This window comes from Opisthocomus hoazin, chromosome Z (genome assembly GCF_030867145.1).
Source record: "Opisthocomus hoazin isolate bOpiHoa1 chromosome Z, bOpiHoa1.hap1, whole genome shotgun sequence".
Lineage (NCBI taxonomy): Eukaryota > Metazoa > Chordata > Aves > Opisthocomiformes > Opisthocomidae > Opisthocomus > Opisthocomus hoazin.
Genome location: NC_134454.1, coordinates 15,526,545 through 15,546,706, shown reverse-complemented (window position 1 = coordinate 15,546,706; position 20,162 = coordinate 15,526,545). Strand labels below are relative to the sequence as shown.

Genomic DNA, 20,162 nt, shown 5'->3' with positions numbered 1-20,162 from the left:
GCCGTATGAAGTCAGGAAAAAAGCACCCTCTCCCCTACCAACAGAACTGTTTCTAGGAGCAACCGTCAGTACTTCCAACAAATCTATACCACTGCCCATGGGGGAACACATACCACCCTCAGCCATGTTAACATTTATGTCACTGTTTACTTAGAAAGGGATTGAATTCAGGAGACAAAACACCATGTAGAGTTATAACAGCTCATCTTTGAAACCCACCTAGTCTGCCAAAGTGCAACCATGAGGACAAGTCCTCAAAGATCAGAAATTACCTGTTTTCTGCGTGTCCTGGGTTTGGCCAGGACAGGGTTAATTTTCACCGGACTCCAGGAAGGGGCACAGCCGGGGGGTGGGGGCTGACCCCACCTGGCCAAACAGAGCCCGGTATTCCATACCATGTGCTGTCATGCTGGGTTCCGGTGGGGGGGGCGGTGCGGCGGGAACTCTCTCGCGGCTCAGGAGCGTGCGGCGCCGGTGCGGTGTGAGAGAGCGGGTCTGTTTTTGTTGTGTTTTCTCGTTATCTGTATCATTGTTGTTGCTGTTCCCTCTGTTTGCTGCTCTGTTAAACTGCCCTTATCCCGACCCACCAGTTTCTGCCTCTTTCTTTCCATTCTCCTCCGCACGCCGGCGGGGGGAGGGGCGCTTTTGTTGCCGGCGGCAGCCGAAACCAAAACACTGCGGTTCTTTAGCAGTCTGAGAAAAATCTCTTTTGTGGATGCCATGAAATAACAGAAGCAATGAACAGATAAAAATCATATCTAGCAATACTTTTGATCGCTAACACACGAACTGACATTTTCCTGTTGCAAGTATGAAATTTCATTAACAATATTCAGTTTGCACTTTATTCACTGAGACAGAAAACAATCACAGTAATAAAAAGGATATCAGCTTTAGCAAAGTCTCTTATCCCACACTGAGGTAATCCTGGTGTGTTTTGCATGTAGAAATCCAAGTAAAACCAATGGGCAAGTTCAATCTGAAAACACACTCTGATTGCATTGTCTCTCTCTTCACTTGGAATGTGCAAAATAAATCGGCTGTCGGGAAAGAAGAGTAAGATTAGCCAAATCTATCAATTTAAACAAAGCTAACAACAAAAATGCATTGCAACAGTGGAATTCCCGATCCATTAGCACAGAGCAAAAGATCACCGTATCTTCCCGGTGGTCTGGACAGCAAAAGGTTTTCATATCAAAGTAAAACACAACTTCTAAAGTCAAGAAGGAGAATGGATCATGACGTTCTGTCCCAGTTTTGGCTAAAACAGAACCAATTCTCTTCTGGTGAATCTTCCTTACAGCTAAGTTGTTCTAAGTAACTGCATTTTTCTGAAGCTGGCTGCATTTTTTACAAACAGTGTCCGCTCCAAAGCTGGTAACTCCTAACGTTTATAGTTACACTGAGCTATCAGTAGGCAAGGAATGCAGAAAAAGGCTCATGTTAATAATTATCACTATAGCAGCCAAGGTCACCAACAGACCTCTCAGGTCCCGCAAGTGAGGAGTCGTAAAGAGTCGCACTTGCAGAGAAGGGCGGACAGGACAGGTGACCCGATATTGGCCACTGCGGTATTCGATGCCACGCACGTCATACTCCGTTTAAAGCTGGGAGATCACGAGGGTCTCGCTCTCTTCGTCCATGGCCGCCTTCTGAAGAGGACCCTGCTCATTGTCCCGCCTGTGATTCCAAACCGTGTGTCCCTCAGTCCAGTTCCTGTTTATTGCTGAGGCCAGTCTGGGACTGCCTGGTGCTGCCTGGCAGCTACTGGTGGGATGTCAGCATCCAGCACCCAACTCCAGAAAACTCAGTATCGGTTTTGTATATTTTGCATTGTATCTCTTATTATTGTTAATATTAATAGTGTTGTTAGTAAAACTTTTTATATTCAGTTGGTTAAGTCTCTCTCCCTTTTCCTCCTTTTCCCTTCCTGGGGTGGGAGGGTGGGGGTTAACAGAGAGCATCTGCCACTCAGTTTATTGCCACCCTGCTTTAAACCATGATAGATTATTACTAGGGCCCAACGCGGGGCTAAGGGCTTGAGAGTGAGTCTGAGCTCAAACTCAGGTTATGGCAGGAGATCAGGCTCTGTTAAGAAAGTACAAGGTTTTTCTTTGAGAGTTTTGAGGAGTTTGGAATTAAAGCAGGCAGCTTTCATTCACCATGCCAAGTGCCGTGACATTAAGCTTGATACTATATGATGTCTTTTTAGAGCTTCGTTCAGACCTAGTTGTCATGGTACTGTTTGGGTTGTTTGCCACTGGTTTCGTGCCGTTTATGAATTTTAGACATAAGAGGAAAGGCATTGTTGTGCTATGGGTCTTATTACTGAGCTTTATTGTGGTAAGATCGGCCATTATCATTCAGATTTCTCATTTTAATCAAGAAATTGAAAATTGCAAAACCCGAACCAGTGCCAACAAGTTCATTTGAGTACTACAGGAGTTACCTTGTGGACTTCGTTAGTAGTTATACCTCTAATCTGAGAAGTCATACCCTTTCTTGTTACACTAACCTGACTTTGCCAGAGTTTGGGAATTTTGGATATTCTTGGGACTATCAAACCATTGCTTTTTCTTTGGCTTTTCTGAATGGTGTTGTGTTCGATTAAACCTTAGTGCAGGCGTAAGTGCCATGGAACTAATGTAGCTTTTTCAAGGTACTGCAATGCAAGCTGTGCCAATACAACCTCCTCCCCCACCACAGCTACTGCAGCCTCCACGGCAGGTGCTGCCAACATGGCTGCTCCTGCTACAGCCGCTGCAGCCACTCCACCTCCAAAGCCACCCCTGCGGCCACACCATCTCCAGCAACAGCCCCTGCAGCTGCTCCATCTCCGGTAACAGGCTCTGCAGCTGCTCCACCCCTGACGACTGCCCGTGCAGCCCTTCACACCCCCACGGCAGGTACTGTCAGTACTCAGCTGCCAGCGGTATCAGTCACCACTGTGGCCAAGAGGAAATACAGGGGAAATCCAGACCAGGGAGACGGCACAGCATCAGCATCATCAGAACCAGAGACAGTTATCCGATCCTTATCCCTGGAGGAGTCGCGAGGTATAAAGAAAGATTTTAGCCATCATGAAGGTGAGTCACCACCTGTTTGGTTCGATGCTGGGATAACAGGGCTGATAGTTCGGACTTAGATGGCAGAGAAGCCATGCAGTTAGGATCCCTGGCCAGAGACAGGTAGTGGCATTGATAAGGCGATTGGGCCAAGGGCAGAAAATCAAAGCCTCTGGAGGTGAATCTTGTGGGCAATGAGGAGCAGGTATCCCTGTAAGAGTGATATCATTTGCCGCCTAAGCAAATGGACCACCATGGAGAACTAGCTGTGCGAGAGATAATTCACAGCGACCCACAGACAATTATAAATCCTGACAAATTGTCATGCATCCGACCTTTATTGCAGAGGGTTGTGCAGAGCACACCTTTTACATATGTCCACTTATTGGCAGTAATTAACTTTATATAAGATGGTGAGGAAGCAACTGTAGGTGAAGTGGCCACCAAACTGCAGGAGTTGGAAGACAGTGTCTCTTCCCCCCTAGAGGCCTGCATCTCAGCAGTGGAGACGATGACTAAAGCAGCTGAGAAAAAAGAGAACATGTTACAAAAAATACTTGATAAACTTGACCTTCTAAGTACAGGAGCCCATGTCGGAGCAGTCAGGAGAAGACACCCTTTTTTGGGATCAGCTCGAGAGAAACAGAACACGTCACGGGGTAACTTGTGGTTTTTCCTGTGTGACCAGGGGGAAGATACGAGGAAATGGGACGGAAAACCTACTGCTGACCTAGAGGCACGAGTACGAGTTAAAAAAGAAAATCCCCAAAAGAAAAGTTACTCCGGTTTCCAGTGGGCAGTTCTCCAGACAGGGTAGGTGAAATTCCCATTCCTCCCTAAAAGACTCAAATAAAAGTAACTAGAGGGGCCCTGCCTCCAGCCAGGAGAAGGAGAGGGACAAACGAGTTCATTGGACTGTGTGGATTTGATGGCCCAATACGTCAGAACCACGTGAGTATAAAGCCTTGGTAGACACTGGCGCAGTGTACCATAATGCCATCAAATCATAAAGGAGCAGAGTCAACCAGTAGTTATGGAGTGACAGCGGAATCTCAAGAGTTATCTGAGGCCAAAATGAGCCTAACTGGAAATGAATGGGAAAAGCACCCTATAGTAACTGGTTCGGATGCTCTATACATCCTTGGCATAGACTACCTCAAAAGAGGGTATTTTAAGGACCCAAAAGGGTATCGGTGGACCTTTGGTATAGCAGCTGTAGAGACTGAGGACATTAAACAGCTGTCTACCTTGCCTTGCCTCTCAGAGGACCCTTCCACTGTAGGGTTGCTTAAGGTCAAAGAACAACAGGTGCCAGTTGCTACCACAACAGTGCACTGACGACAGTATCGCACCAACCGAGACTCCCTGATCCCCATTCAAACACTGATTCGACAACTAGAGAATCAAGGAGTGATCAGTAAAACTCGCTCACCCTTTAACAGTCCAATATGGTCAGTGCAAAAGCCTGATGGAGACTGGAGTCTGCCAGTGAACTATCAGGCCTAAATGAAGTTACACTGCCATTAAGTGCCGCCATGCCGGACGTGGTTGAACTTCGATACGAACTGGAGTCAAAGGCAGCCAAGCAGTACGCCACAATTGACACTGCTAATGCTTTTTTCTCTATTCCTTTGGCAGCACAGTGCAGGCCACAATTTGCTTTTACCTGGGGGGGTATTCAGTATACCTGGAATCGATTACCCAAAGGGTGGAAACACAGCCCTACCATCTGCCATGGACTGATTCAAACTGCCTTGGAACAAGATAAAGCTCCAGCACACCTGCAATACATTGATGACATGATTGTATGGGGTGACACAGCAGTTGAAGTCTTTGGGAAAGGTAAGAAAACAACTAACATTCTTCTGAAAACTGATTTTGCATAAAAAGAAGTAAGGTCAAGAGATCTGCACGAGAGATCCAGTTTTTAGGAATTAAATGGCAAGATGGGCATTGCCAGATCTCTACAGAGGTGATTAACAAAATAACAGCAATGTCCCCACCAACAAAAAAGAAACACAAGCTTTCTTGGACATTATAGGTTTTCGGAGAACGTACATTCCAGATTATAGTCACATAGTGAGCCCTCTATCGAGTAACTCGGAAAAAGAATGACTTTCAATGGGGCCCTGAACAACGTCAAGCCTTTGAACAAATTAAACAAGAAATAGCGCATGCAGTAGCCCTTGGGCCAGTCCAGCCAGGAAAAGATATTACAAATGTGCTCTACACCACAGCTGGAGACAATGGTCCAATCTGGAGCCTCTGGCAAAAAGCAGTTCTACCACAGCAGCTGGTCTTCGGGACACTCACCATTCCCACCCCAGAGGCTGGAAGCTGAGACCCCCACCCCTGCGAGTAGCTGGCACCAAGACACACCCCCAGCTCCAGGAGCAGACGCCCCATCTACTCACACACGCAGCTCTCACCAGCAGCTGGCACTTCACCCTTGCAGCATGCATGCACAAGGGGCAGAGAGAAAATTAAAAAAAAGAATTAATAAGAAGATGTAGGAAGATAGGGCAGACTGTAGCAATCAGGAGAAAGGCTCAGCCAGACAAGCGTACTGACCTGCTCCGTTTTACACATAACCAGCCACTCCTACACCCCCTCCTGCCTACCCCTGCTCCCCTTCCCCTGTCTGCTGTTCGGGACCACCCTGGGTTTATAGCCTTATCCTGCTGTGCGGGACCACCCTGGGTTTACAGCCTTATCAGACACAAAGGCCAGGCTGATCTTCCTGGAAGTGGTGCTTGTCTTTTCTTGACAGCCCATCGGTTAGTGCGACTGGCAGGTTCCTCTCTTGTCACTGTCTCCACTTTTGTTTTCTTAGTTCTGCATCTGTGTGGTTTTGGTTCTGATTTCCCCTTTGTTTCCCAGGAGCAGGGCCCCCCCCCCCCGCTCACATAAACTTGCTGGAATGAACATTCCCACACCACTACACACCCTCCTCAATCAGTGGCCAGGTTTGGTTCTCATCACCGCCTCCCTCATTGTTCCTCCCTCAGGTTTGTGTCCCAGTACTTTTTGTTTATGGCTTCCTCTTTTTCTTGTCACCTCTTTTTAGTGTTCGTAAAGGTCCTTGACCAGATACCCCAAAAGAAGCAGACACTCTCTCTTACATAAACAACCTTATTTAACAACAGTATTTTCCTGCTTGCTAATTTTCAATTGGCAACACCACCCCCCAACTGCTCCTTTTTTTCCTGAAGGCTTTATTACTGCTGAAAATAGCCCTTAGATATAAAGCTGCTGTAGCTCAAAGGTAAAAAAGTCAGTTTATTTTACAACTAGTTGATGATGTTTTCTTGCACCCGAACTGCAGCTGAACATAAAGCTGAAGATACAATATGTAGAAGTAGTACTAAAGAAGAGTAAGAACACACCAGCATTAGGCTTAGAGTAACAAGAGCAAAGCCAATCAGATCACCACTCATAAATCAAAAAGTTAACTCCTAAGTTACTCAGAAGTGCCAACAACAGGCACCTCCTCCAGGCTGTGCTGGGCACAGGAGGCCGGGCGCTGGCAGTGGGGGCTGCAGGACAGCCTCCATTGAGGAGAGGCTGAAGTCAGCAGCCGAGATCACGATGCCTCTGGGAAAGTGTATCTAAGAAAGCACGAAAATGCCAGACAGTCAAAGGAAGTGAGAAACAGCGTGTGAAACAGCAGCACAAACTCTTAGGTCAGAGGAGAATGAGTCAGAGGAGGTGCCCCACAGCAGAGCAGATATCCACACTGCAGCCTGTGGAGGATTCCATGCCAGGGCAGATGGATACTTCCTGACGGAACTTCAGCCCATAGGACTGACCCCACGCTGGAGCAGTGGCAAAGCATGAGCAGGAAGGAGCAGCAGAGACAAAGTGTTATGGACTGACCACAACCCCCCTTCCCAGTCCTCCGGCACTGCTCGGGGTGGGCAGGTAGAGGAGTCCGGAATGAGGGGGTGAAGTTGAACCCAGGAAAAATGGGGACGTAGGGGAAGCTGTTTGTTAATTTTTTTTTTTTCTTTGTTCCTCTCTATCCAAATCTATTTTAACTGGCAACAAACTAAATTAATTTTCCCCATGATGGTAAATGGTAAGCAACCTTCCTGCCTCATCCTGAGCCACAAGCTTTTCCACCCTACTTTCTCCCCCACCCTGTTGCAGAGAGGGAGTGAGTGGCTGGGTGGGCATCTGGCTGCTGGCCAAGCTTAACCCACCACGGTCCTGAAGCCAAAAGATGGGATAACAGCACTTGCTTATAGGAGTAAGAGAGCACCAAGAAGCCCCAAAACCTACATCATGACTCTCTACCTCCACTTATTCAATCAGTAAAGAACAACTCAGTAGCACAAGACAGCGTGACAACAAATTGACATGGATACCTGTGACTTGTTACTTATCAGAATGGGTCAGAGTGGTCCTACTACTGAAGCTTAAACACACAGTAACTACCAGAACTAGAGTAAATTTTATCTTGTCATCCTGTGATTCTAAAATGGCCTAGGAACTCAACAAATCTTTGAAGACATTATGTACCTGGCTTTAACTTTCAACTTGTTTTCACTTGATGGCAAGTAACATTTCACCCTCTGAAAAAGAATGGAGGTGTAACATCTTACTCTCCGAATACAAATTCTAAGTGTGGAAGTCTCTTAACTTGGTTTACCAGCAGGGGAAATCTGTGACAGCTTGGGGGGGGGTGGGGAGGAAGTTAAATGTAAGTGCATTAGACTAGTGTTTTTAACCTTATTTTTTGTTATCCTTAGGAGAACAGTTTTGCAATGAAAGTATTTAACAATTATTACCACCACCATTATCACTTGTACTCGATTCTCACACAGATCTCTATAGCTGAATATGAAAGCCTACTTGTTATTTGATGCTGTTGGGAAAAGCTGTGGGGGTTTTGGGGCGGTTGTATTGTTTCTAAGAGCTAGCATATACTGATTCTTTAGTACAGGTTTCAGTGCTGTATAATTTCAGTATTAGATTCTGTGAAGTCAGCTATGAATGTTTGATTCTGAACACACCCATTACAGGAGGTAACTTTTAATATTAAGCTCCACAGGACAAAGCCCAGGGCCTGAGAGCCCTTCACCCAATGTACTCGATTTCATAAAGCCAACACACAAGAGAGTTTTTAGTAACATGCATTAAAAATCCTATATTTAAGATTAATTACAACCAATACAAAATTATTATATGTTCCACTGGACACAGCACAGAGAAACACTAAGGTTAATATCAGAGAGGACACCTAGAAGTACACATTGGGCCTGCAAGATTTGGGGCTTTTTTTGCTCCCCAGAAGAAATAGGTACACTAAGTTTCCCTTGTCTAATCAAAAACTTAATTTTGTGCTGAATGATAGAGTTGCTACTAAACAGCCAAACTTTACCCTCAGCAAAATATATGACCACAAAAATACTGCAAATGAAACTGTAAAAGTAACATCAAGCCACAAACCCGGCTAAGACTATTATCCAGATCCTCCTAGAAGTCCACATATCTCTAAACTGAGTTGCTTGAAGTGACTACAGGCAATAAAAATTTGTAATCTTGGCCCAACTAACTATAAAACTGAACAGCATTTGTCAACTTCAGATCAAAATTGATTACTACAAAAAGAAAACCAGTTATCCTCCACAGGACCTAAAAACTTGGAAACTTAACTCACAATTGCAAAAATAAAATAATTGATGTGTTAAAGTACTTCCTTTTTTTTAACCTACCTGACTCAACAAAAACAAACAACAACAAAAAAGAACCACCACACCCTCCCTTCAAGACAAACAAAATTAAGGTATCAGCTAAGGCACCTTTGTATGCCTTTGGAGCTAGCAACAGTCATGAGAACCACCTGCAGGCATTAAAACAGTTGTAGTTGCCCCGAACAGTGGAATTATTATTTAGACTAATTGACTGAATTAGTTGAAACAGCTGCAAGTGATCCAAGGACCTACACATGAGCTTCTTTGAGTAGCGTCTGTGTGGAACCTCCCTGAGCCTCTGCCTAGACAGGAGCCCCTATGAGAAAGTGTTTCAGCTTAAAGTAAAATCCAAACATATTTCAATTCAGCAGTGCCTGATGTTGATGGGATTAGCACCAGCTCACAGTGGTCTTTCTGTCATAAGGAAATCTGTCAAGCAGGTAAAGTGGCAGATACAGTGAGAAGTACTGATGATTGCATCTCCTGTGTATACAAACTTCTAACAACCAAGAGTATTTTGCAGAGAATCCAGGCCTTTTGCTTCAGGACAAAGAAAAATCTTCCTGTACAAAGACAAAGCCTAGAAGTCTAACAGATACTCTAGCACTCTCTGGATACTAACAAAACCAATAGTTCTGTTTTGTGGACATCTAAGCTTTAACTCAGCTTTTTGGATTTCAAATACAAAAAAAAAAAACCTAAAAAAAAAAATCTCAAACTACTAGGCAAGCTTGACTTGACAGCAGATTTATTTCATAGTTTAGCTTTTGGTAATGTGAATGCTTGCCATCTCATAAAAATTCACTAACTTAGATTTGCAGCTCACACTGCTACAGTCCATATAAAAAGATACTAGAGAATTCATATGGGCCCTGTAGCTTTCCAAACCTGTTATACTTAAATTATATGTATTTTAGCACTGAAGTTTTATTTGATGTCAGAATTTAAAAAAAAAAAAAGGAAGTATAGGTTGTGCTAGAAAGTATTTTGAGTCTTCTCAGTAACCGAGTATGAAAAATCGCTTAATGCTTTCTACCAAAGTTTCCACTAATATCATATAAAGATTGAAGAATGTGGGAAGCAACAGATGTTGTAAAAATTAATTAATAGCCAACCACCTGAAGTACAGCAGCTCTGATCTTCCACTTCTCTAATAGTTCATCTTCTCCCTTGAGCAAAGGCCTATCAGGCCGTGTTGCTCCCCCAGTGTATACCGGAATACTTTCTCTCTTTCCCATAGGAAAGCCTGACTCCTCTGCTCCTTTCATTTGTTCTGTCCATGTCCAAGCAAGGCAATGTATTCAAAGCAGGGCTGATCTGTTAGCACTAACAAAAGTCAACAATGTAAATTAGGAAGAGACAAAGAGTAAAACTGATGGTAACTACAAGCCTCTTGTCTACAATTTTAAGTTTTTTCTTTTTTTCATTAAAGCCACATGACTATATTCATACAATTACAAGACAAAATACCATTTCAAAGGTAGACAATGACAGCAGCTCAGAGGAACACAGTAAGACAGTGGGACTGACCCTTTAACAATGTAAGATCTGATTATCCATGTGCCCTTCCAACAGTCACCCCACATGAGTGACATTAATAGGCTATTTCAGTTTTGTAAGCATTGTGATTCCCCTCTGGATTTTCTGAAGAAGTCTTAAACATGGGTGTCCTGGTGGACAACAGGTTAACCATGAGCCAGCAGTGTGCCCTGGTTGTCAATGAGGTCGAGGGAGGCTCTCCTCCCCCTCTACTCTGCCCTAGGGAGGCCCCATCTGGAGTACTCTGTCCAGTTCTGGGCTCCCCACTTCAAGAAAGATGAGGAGCTACTGGAGAGAGTCCAGCGGAGGGCTACAAGGATGATGAGGGGACTGGAGCATCTCTTCTATGAGGAAAGGCTGAGGGAGCTGGGCTTGTTCAGCCTGAAGAAGAGAAGGCTGAGAGGAGAATTTACAAATACTTATCAGTATCTTAAGGGTGGATGGTCAGGAGGATGGGGCCAGACTCTTTTTAAGTGGTGCCCAGGGATAGGACAAGGGGCAACAAGCACAAACTCAAGCATAGGAAGTTCCACCTGAACATGAGGAAGAACTTATTCACTCTGAGGGTGACAGAGCACTGGAACAGGCTGCCCAGGGAGGTTGTGGAGTCTCCTTCTCTGGATACATTCAAAATCTACCTGGACGCGGTCCTGTGCAGCCTGCTGTAGGTGACCCTGCTTTGGCAGGGGGGTTGGACTAGATGACCCACAGAGGTCTCTTCCAATCCCTAACATTCTGTGATTCTGTAAATCCTCCAAATGAATATGAAATGCTTCTTATGCAAGCAGGCGTCTAAATGACAAGTCACATCTCTCTGTAGGCAGCCCAAATGAGACACAATGGAAACAGGAACAACTTCAGAGGCCAGACTTACAGAACTGAAAACTTACTTGCGTACTGTAAACTCTGACTCTTGCATTAGATACACGACGAAACACTACTGAGAGGAGCAGTCCTAGCTTTCCGTGGTATTCTTACTTCTAAGCATTTTCACTCATTTGAAAACAGTAATGCCAGTAAGCAGACTATCCTTCATCTCTAGTAACCTGTCCCTCTTGTAGGTAAACCTTCAGAAGGGGTCCTTTCAAGGTGGTAGGACAGACGGATTACTTCATGCCAAATATCATGTCCAGTTTGGGCCATCAAATTCTTGGGATAAGAGACGAATTAAACATCAAGAAGTCCAAAGCGCTGCACCACAGGGGATCGGAGGCTGAGATCACACGGGGAAAAAGCACCTCCCTCCTCCCCAAGAAAACGGAGCCCACGTTTTATGAAAATGTAAACATGCAGCCTTTAGGATCAGAAAATCTAACCATTTCTCTCCGAAAGGATAGACAAGCAGGAGAGGACAATTTCAGATCGAAGGGTACCGCCTCGACTCTTCCGTTCCTGCCTGCCTGGCACCTTCTCTTCCAGCAGCGGTAAATCAGCAGCGGGCGCCTCCAGCCACCCCTTCCAAACCAGCCCAGGCTTCTGCCCCGCAAGCACCACGCACTGCTGCAGACGCCACAGAAGCCTCACGCTTCCAGCTCCCCTCACCCGCGCACAAGCTGCAGCTTCACCTCCCCCGGCCCAACCATGCGGGCGGCTGCGAGGAACCCCCACAACCCGGGTTCTGCCTTTCCTTCCACGCCCGGCCTCCCCGCCTACACCGCGGCGTGCCGGCGGCGGGCTGAGGGGAAGGGGGGGCGGCGGGCTGAGGGGAAGGGGGGGCGGCGGGCTGAGGGGAAGGGGGGGCGGCGTGCAGCCTCCCACCCCCAGCACAGCGCCCACCGAGGGGCGGCGCCTGGCGCCACGAAGCCGTGCGGGGGGCGCGCGCAGCCCCACACGGGCACGCGGGCAACCACCCCGAGCCCCTTCCTTCCGCTTCCCGGCCGCAGCGGGACTGCCGACACCGTCCCTTTCCCCGGCCGCCCCGCTCCCCAACCTCCCCCCCCCCCCGCTGTCCCGCCAGCCCGCGGAGGGCTCCGAGCAGCCCCCAGCACCCCGCGCCACGGCGGCCCGCCCCGCTCCCTGCAACGGGGCGTCCCGCCGCACCGCGGGGCGGAGGCGCCGGCCGGCCGGGGCTGGCGGGCATGAGGCGGGCCCGGGAGCGTCCCCGCCCCGCGGCTACCTGCACAGGTCGTCCAAGACGCTGCTGGGGATCTCGGCCCGTTTGGTCTCCATGGGGAAACGCGGCTCATCCCGACACGGCGAAGCCCCAACCACGGTCCAGCGGCGGGGGCGGGGGCTCCTCGGTGACCGCCCGGCGGGGAGCGGGGGGGCGGGGCGGCGGGGGAGCGGCAGCCTCCTCCGCCAATCGCCTCGCGGCGGCGGCGCCGAGGTCCTCCCGCCTGGCGGCGCGGCCCGTCGCGGCGAGCCAATCAGCTGGCGAGCTACTGAGGAAACGGGACCCTGAGGTGATGGCGGGAGGTAGCCAATGGCTGCCTGGGCCGTCAGCGTCGCGTGCGCGCGGGGAAGGCCGCCCGCCGGAGCAGCGAGGCGCGTCACAGCGCGTCACAGCGCGTCACGCCGGCCGCGGCGCCGCCATCTCGGCCGCGGGCGGGGTCCGCGGTTGCGCGCGAGGTAGCCAGCTTCGCCTACGTCTGGGTCTGCTTCACCCTCCCCATCCAGGCGACCGCCCCCCTTCGCGCGGGGGGGGGCGGGGCGTGCCGCGAAACCCGCCGGCGGCGGAGAGAGGCGCGGCGCTTCCGCTAAAGCCGTCGCGGTGTGGGGGATGACGTCACCCGGCTCGGTGTTCGAGCCCCGCCCTCTGGCTGACCGCGGGCGGGAGGGCCTCGGAGGATCCCCGGAGCCCGGCGGGGGGGGACGACCCTCCCGGCCTCGGGGAGCGCTAGCGGCGCGCCTTGGCTCCCCCGGCCCCGGCTCCGCGGCGGTCCGGGCCTGGGACAAGGGGATGCGCGGGGCGGCGAATGGCCGCCCGCTGTAGCTGCCTCAGCCAGAGAAGCCAGACGGGCCGGTGTGCTCCGGGGGGCCGGGGGGGGAGGAATGGGTGCTCCGGGAGCCGGGGGGGAAGAAAGAGACTAGTAGCGAAAAAAAAAACCGCATAGAGAAATGCGCCAAAGAGAAATACCGATCCGGAGAAACTTTGGCTGTGGCTGTGCTACGGAATGAAGTGCTTCCGTAGTTAACACGGTGTGCTTACGGGCTCGCTTGAATAAAGAAAGGAGCTAATGAAGACACCGCGCTGGTGCTAACGCTGAAGACATGCAAAGTGTGTATATTCATGACTCATTTCTTAACAGTTGGGGACAGAAGGTGAGAAATGCATCCTTTGCCTCCTTTCCAAAGTTAAAACAAAGAGACTCCATCATAGCCCCAGAAGCACGAGGGAAGGGCACTCAACCAGGTGTAGAAGGAGCAATATCGTGAGAAGGCTTTGGAGCACAATCTCAGTAGAAGCAGCACAGGCACATACCCTGGTGCCTCTCTCCTGCAGACTCCACGTGGTGGTATCTGACGGCGACTTTCACCCCACTGCCTTTATTGCTGTGGCATTTGAGATGGTGGGTGGCTCGCATCAGTGCTGACTGATGGAAGGACTTTGGCAGAAGGGAAGTCAAGCACTGACAATACCGGCTAGATAGACAGATGGAAGGGTCTGAGTGCAGACTGATAAATCCCGTTGGCAGGGTTCCAGAGAGTTTAGTTTCTACCAGAAAGGGCAGAAGGTTCTGCATACAAGGTTCTGCAGAAGTTACATGATCTGCATTCCTTTCAGGTATCAGGGTACTCCCCCTGATAGTGTTTTTCACTGCTCTGCTACATCTGTCCCCACCGTGCAGATGTGGTACAAGGATCTCCTCCAACTGATAAGGTGGAAAAATAAGTGTTTTAGAAAATGCACTTTGGCACATCATGTCATCAATGCTACTATTAGCCCATTCATGGTTTCTGCAAAAAAACCCTGATATAATGAAAAAGTAAGTGTGTCAAATGTTACTGAAGTTATGAAACACTCTTGGATAACAAGCTGGTTAACACTGGAGAAATGTACTAACTGGAGGACATAAGGAAAGTTTATAGACAGTGCTGCCAAGCCCTCAGGACAGGAGAGCGAGAAGAGATGCATTTGAATATTTCTGCCTGCTCGATTTTTGAGACATTAGTGAATGACTTTAGGTTAGCCAGAACAGAAAGGTAAGATAAAATGTGTTCATTAGTGGGATTTGGAGCTATGTATCATTGTGGTTTCTTTTTTTCTCACTTAGAACGTTGTTGTACATTTTCTAATTTCTTTGCTGAAATAACCTGTGCTCCTTTCAGCCATTAGCTCATGTAAAGCAGGTTTAGTTACACCTGACACATTTAGGCTATAACATTTCCCCAGAGAGAAATCTACACGTAGGCCCCTCCAGCGAACTTGCGTGCACAGACATGTTGACAGCAAAGTTGGCAATGCCTCCTGTCAAGCTGCAAGGGCAATTAGGACAGTAGGATGGCCAAGTGTGGAAGTTTACCTAGCAGCCACAACACCTCACAGCTGGAAGCAACCTGCAGAATCACCCAGCGATGTAGTCAAACGGGTTTTTAATCTTTGCTTATCAGTCAACCGTGGCAGGCAGTCAGAAAGACAACAATAAGATACTTGGAAAATAATGTTTGTTCTTCTCTTTGCACTGGGACAAGGACAGAAGGTAGCAGAATATACAAAAAGGATCAGCCGTTTGCACAGTCGGAAAGGAGTCTCAGAAGAGGAGCTAGATTGCACAGGAAAAGCGACAGTTGGGGGTGGACAAAGTTTTGCTTGGAGAAGCTGACCAAGGTGGAGGACAGAATTGCACTGGATAGACGGACACTCGCAGAAGGAACCGGCCAGACCTAGAGCTCAGTGAACACGAGTTTGCAGCTTACATTAGTTAGAATAAAGACCGAGGCAGAGCCTGGAGAGTCCGCGGCCAAATGAGCTGGTCTGAGGCTTGCCTAAGTCGTCAGGAACAGGCATTCATTCTGCTCAGCCCTTCAATAAATGTTTCCTGTACTGAAATCTCCAACAAAGGATAGCTAATGGAGGTAGGGGGGAAGGGAACTGAAAACCACTGACAACCTTTGTAAGCAATGTAAGCTCAGCACCCCCATTTGGCTGCAAGCTGGTATTTTGGGTCAAATTTCCATAAAGGTACAAGGAGACAGTGCAAGCACTACTGCCCTGCTCTCCTCAGTCAGTGTGTTACATGGCAAATGAGGTGAGTGGGAGAGCTCACACAGACCTGTATCTCAGGTGGGTGGTAGATATACTATAACCAATACTATATAACCCATGCTGAGAAACATACGTAGTTACAATATTTTGAAGCAACATTTAGATCACCAACAAAAATTTAATGAAAATTTAGGCCTAAATCCATGTTGTCCTGATTGTTAAGGAAAGACAACCACAAAGATCTGAAAATAATCTGTCAGGGTTTGCGATTTTTTTTATTAAGTGAGAAGCACCATAGAAAGGGCCACATGTGTAGTGATGCCCAAGAAATGGTTATAATAGTAAGATGCATTCAATGGAAGATTTGGATGAAGTGTGGTAACTAAACCCTGATGAGGTTCTCTGAGCCCTGCAGAGGAGGTAAGAAACCTGTGGAAAAAGAGAAGTCAGCGATTCACGAAATTACTTTATGTATAGAGAACTGTGGTAAGCCTGCACAGAAAAATCTGCCTTAGGCTTTTCCTAACATTACAGTACTTTACTCAAATAATTTTCTGATATAAGGCTTTGCAGGTAATCATTAATCTACTGGTCAAATCGTGCATTGTTATACATACAGCACAAGCAGGCAGTAAAGCACAGCATACGCTACAGGGCATGACTGCGTGGTTTACTTAAGGCTTAACACTGAACTGGCTTATCCAGCTGATCCACGTAACACATTTACACATCCTCTGGGCATGATCATCCACTCAAACTCCAAGTTAAGCAGATTGTTGGAGGAGGTATGCACCCTGCTAAAGCCAGAGGCTAACCTTTAACTCTGTGTGGATGAGAGGAGTGGACCACAGCTCAGGGTGAAAAGACACACAGTATGGAAGACAGATAAAAGAAGTCAGTGAACAGATCTAGTCCGTAGGACATTCTGATCCTAAAATCAGACTAAATAGCTTAACACATCAAAGTGTGCAACTGAAGATACTAATTTGCATTAACTGCAAAATAAAGGCAGACAAAAAATTAGGGTACAAAAAGGGAAAACAAATAATGGAGGGCAATAGAAAGGACATAACCCTGTTACATGCTGTTTTCGTTTAGTTCCTTTCAGAATGCAACCCTCAGCAGGCAGAATATGCAGCCTGCTGGTCCACATGTGGTATAAGAGTGTAATTCCTCTCCAGCCCAGGTATGTCCTGTAGCCTGTGACTTTAGATGTCAGCTCTGGTATTTCGTGATTATCTACAGCGGGAGGCAGGGTAGCGTGGACAAAGTGGCTACTGCTGCATGTGCTTTGGTTCTGGTACCTAGGTCGGCCCAGTCTTGTTCAACTTCTTCATCAATGACCTGGATGCAGAGTTAGAGTGCACCCTCAGCAAGTCTGCTGATGATACCAAACTGGGAGGAGTGGTGTATACACCAGCAGGCTGTGCTGCCATTCAGCGAGACCTGAACAGGCTGGAGAGTTGGGCACAGAGGAACCCGATGAAGTTCAACAAGGGCATGTGCAGGGTCCTGCACCTGGGGAGGAACAAGCCCATGCACCAGTACAGGCTTGGGCAGACATGCTGGAGAGCAGCTCTGCAGAGAGGGACCTGGGTGTCCTGGTGGAGCAAAACAGTTATGCATGTTACTGCTAAAAGGAATTTACTCAGCACACTGTAGTACACTGAAAATGTTTGTCTAGCACAGATCAATGGGGGGAGATGTTAATGCCACATTTAAAAGTACAGTTTTTGAATAAAAGAACAAAAAGGCAAACAGAGTTATTATGAAAACTCAGCTTGAATTCAGTTGGTTTTAACATTTTTATCAGATTCCCTTTTCTATAACAGTTTTGCGTCTTAACTGCTCTCCTCCTCAGTCCTTCAGTCTTACAGGTATGATGAAAAAACCCAGAATTTTTAGAGGGACCTTATTAAGCATGAGGAGAGAGAGCATGGGAGAGAAAACAAAAACCAGAAGGCCAGATTAAGTTTCCACGGGGCTTCTTACACTCCTGCAAAATGTGATCTGAGTCCGCAGATCCTTTTTCAGTTTGAGAATTGCTCATTTAGAACTTGGCAGGTCCTGTAGTTTCTCCAAATCCCAGCATACCCATAAGCAAAGTAAGAGTCACACTGCTTTCTGCATCCTCTGCTGATGCTTACCTTGTGTCACTTTTAACCCTTAGGCACATCAGAATAGGAAAGTATTCCTACAAGAATGGGGAATTGCTACACAGCAATGTCTTTATACTTGACAAAAAACGGAAACTCACTGAAGTTGGCAACATTTTTAATACTGCTTTATTTTAATTTCAGGTACAGAATTTTGTTCTGTCTGCAGGTGAGAATTAAATCTCTCACACATCTTGTTAAAGACCACTTTTAAGGATATCTGGCAGTGTTACTAGTAATTATTAATTTAAAACCAGCACCACCCCTTCATGCTATTTAATGCCTGTCCCAACAGTTCCCCGCAGTCTCTATAAAAGCCAAGACAGATCAGAGGGATACAGCAAACAAGGAAAAGGGAAGGGGGCTGGAACACATAGCATAGGACGAGGCTCAGGGATCTGCGATTGCTGCGGTTGTTCTCAGACGTGAACGCTAAGTGGGGACATCGGGTTGCTGCCTTCAGCTATCTGTTTGGAGGTTAAAGAGAACCAGACCCTCCTCACAGGTCCAGAGGGCCACAGCAAAGGACAAGATGAAACAGTTACAGATGACATCACAGGAAATTTCAATTTCAAACAAGTAAAAAAAATCATCTCTGTGATTGCAATTAAGCACAGCAATGGGCTGTCCAAGGAGGCTGCAGAGTTTCCATTCGTGAAGATTTTCAGACCCCAGTGGTCCAACCCTGAGCACCATGGTCTCGCTTTGGCATTATCCCTGCTTTGAGCGGCAGACTGGACGACATAACCTCCAGAGATCCCTTTTAACTGTATTTTATGATTTCATTAAACAAGATGAAACTTTTAATCACACACAAAAAAAAGTTGAAATTACAGGACAAACCTTTTAACTGGGGTTAGGGGCTAGATACTATTCTCCCTCTTCTCCTCACCTCTGCTTTTAATGAGAGGGCTCCTTGAAAGAAGGTATTTCAGCAGTTGAACAAATCTGTGTTAAATGCTTTGCAAGATGCCTTATCCCAAAACAATGACAGCTGGAAAGAACCATGTGCTATTTACATTTTAATTTTTCCTAGGTGAAGATTAGACACATGGAAAAAAGGACCTTTAGAAGATGGATTTGTGTTTTCTGCAATGCTTATGAGTGACATAGACTTGAGGAAGGCATCGAGCCTATGTTACTGGTTGTAATGCTGAGTCAGATGCAGGAGTTGCTGGGAAGGGTCAGCCCAGCCAAGGAATTTTCCAGGACTAAACCACAGCCAATAAAATATATTTAGTTCGCAAGGCCATGGTGCACACCATAAATTCTAGGGTACGGTTACGGCTCCAAGCCGCTGCTCTCAGCCTAGCCACATACCTTTTCGGTAGCCGTGCAGTGAGGTTGTCGTAACCTTTCTTCTACATCATGTCAATGCCTACCATCTGTTTCTGGCCTCTACGCATCCCATCTGAAATCAGTGGTACCACATATTGCCTTTTGGTTTTGTTTAAAGCTTTTTGAGGAGTTATGGACCTGGTGGAGAGCAGCTCTGTGGAGAGGGACCTGGGTGTCCTGGTGGACGGCAAGTTGACCATGAGCCAGCAGTGTGCTCTGGCTGCCAAGAAAGCCAATGGTATCCTGGGGTGCATTAGGAGGAGTGTGGCCAGCAGGTCGAGGGAGGTTCTCCTGCCCCTCTACTCTGCCTTAGGGAGGCCCCATCTGGAGTACTGTGTCCAGTTCTGGGCTCCCCACTTCAAGAAAGATGAGGAGCTACTGGAGAGAGTCCAGCGGAGGGCTACAAGGATGATGAGGGGACTGGAGCATCTCCCCTACGAGGAGAGGCTGAGGGAGCTGGGCTTGTTCAGCCTGAAGAAGAGAAGGCTGAGAGGGGACCTAATAAATGCTTATCAATATCTAAAGGGTGGGTGTCAGGAGGATGGGGCCAAGCTCTTTTCAGTGGTGCCCAGTGACAGGACAAGGGGCAATGGGCACAAACTGAAGCACAGGAAGTTCCGTCTGAACATGAGGAAGAACTTCTTCCCTCTGAGGGTGCCGGAGCCCTGGCACAGGCTGCCCAGGGAGGTGGTGGAGTCTCCTTCTCTGGAGGTATTCAAGACCTGCCTGGACAAGGTCCTGTGCAGCCTGCTGTAGGTGACCCTGCTTCGGCAGGAGGGTTGGACTAGATGACCCACAGAGGTCCCTTCCAACCCCGAACATTCCGTGACTCTGTGAGTTTTAGGGGACAGGAGCTGGCTCTCCGCGGGCCCTCCTCCGCTTCGGCGGCGCTCACGCAGGGAATTCACTACCTGCTCGCTTCAGCATGGAGCGCCTTCCTCGCAGGGGTGCCCCAGCCCGCCGCTCCAAGCTCCAGCGTCAGCCCCGGCGCCTCGGCAGCGGCACGGCCGCGCCGCACGGGACCGGACCGCCTGCTCGCTGGGCGAGGACAAAGGGGGGACGCCGGCTCCCCCCCTCCCCCTGTGCCGCAGCACGGCCGGTGCCCGGGGCTCCCCAAAAAGCCGGAGCGGGGCCCGGCCCACGACCAGACCTCCATTTCGCGGCGGAGGGCTCCCGGCGCCGGCGGAAGATGGCTCCCCGCGGCGGGTGCCACGCCCCCCGC

At 48.2% G+C, this 20,162-nt stretch overlaps 1 protein-coding gene across 1 annotated transcript in view; it reads right to left on the bottom strand.

Annotated features, from left to right (window-relative positions):
* Positions 1-12,541, bottom strand: part of DCP2 (decapping mRNA 2) — a 28,714-nt gene extending 16,173 nt beyond the window's left edge. The window contains exons 1-2 of the mRNA XM_075411153.1: positions 12,417-12,541; positions 889-1,040 (exon numbers count right to left, since the gene is read on the bottom strand). Coding sequence (XP_075267268.1) covers positions 889-1,040; positions 12,417-12,469 — 205 coding nt within the window. The 5' untranslated portion in view covers positions 12,470-12,541. The remainder of the gene's footprint in view (positions 1-888; positions 1,041-12,416) is intronic.
* Positions 12,542-20,162: the final 7,621 nt, after the last annotated feature.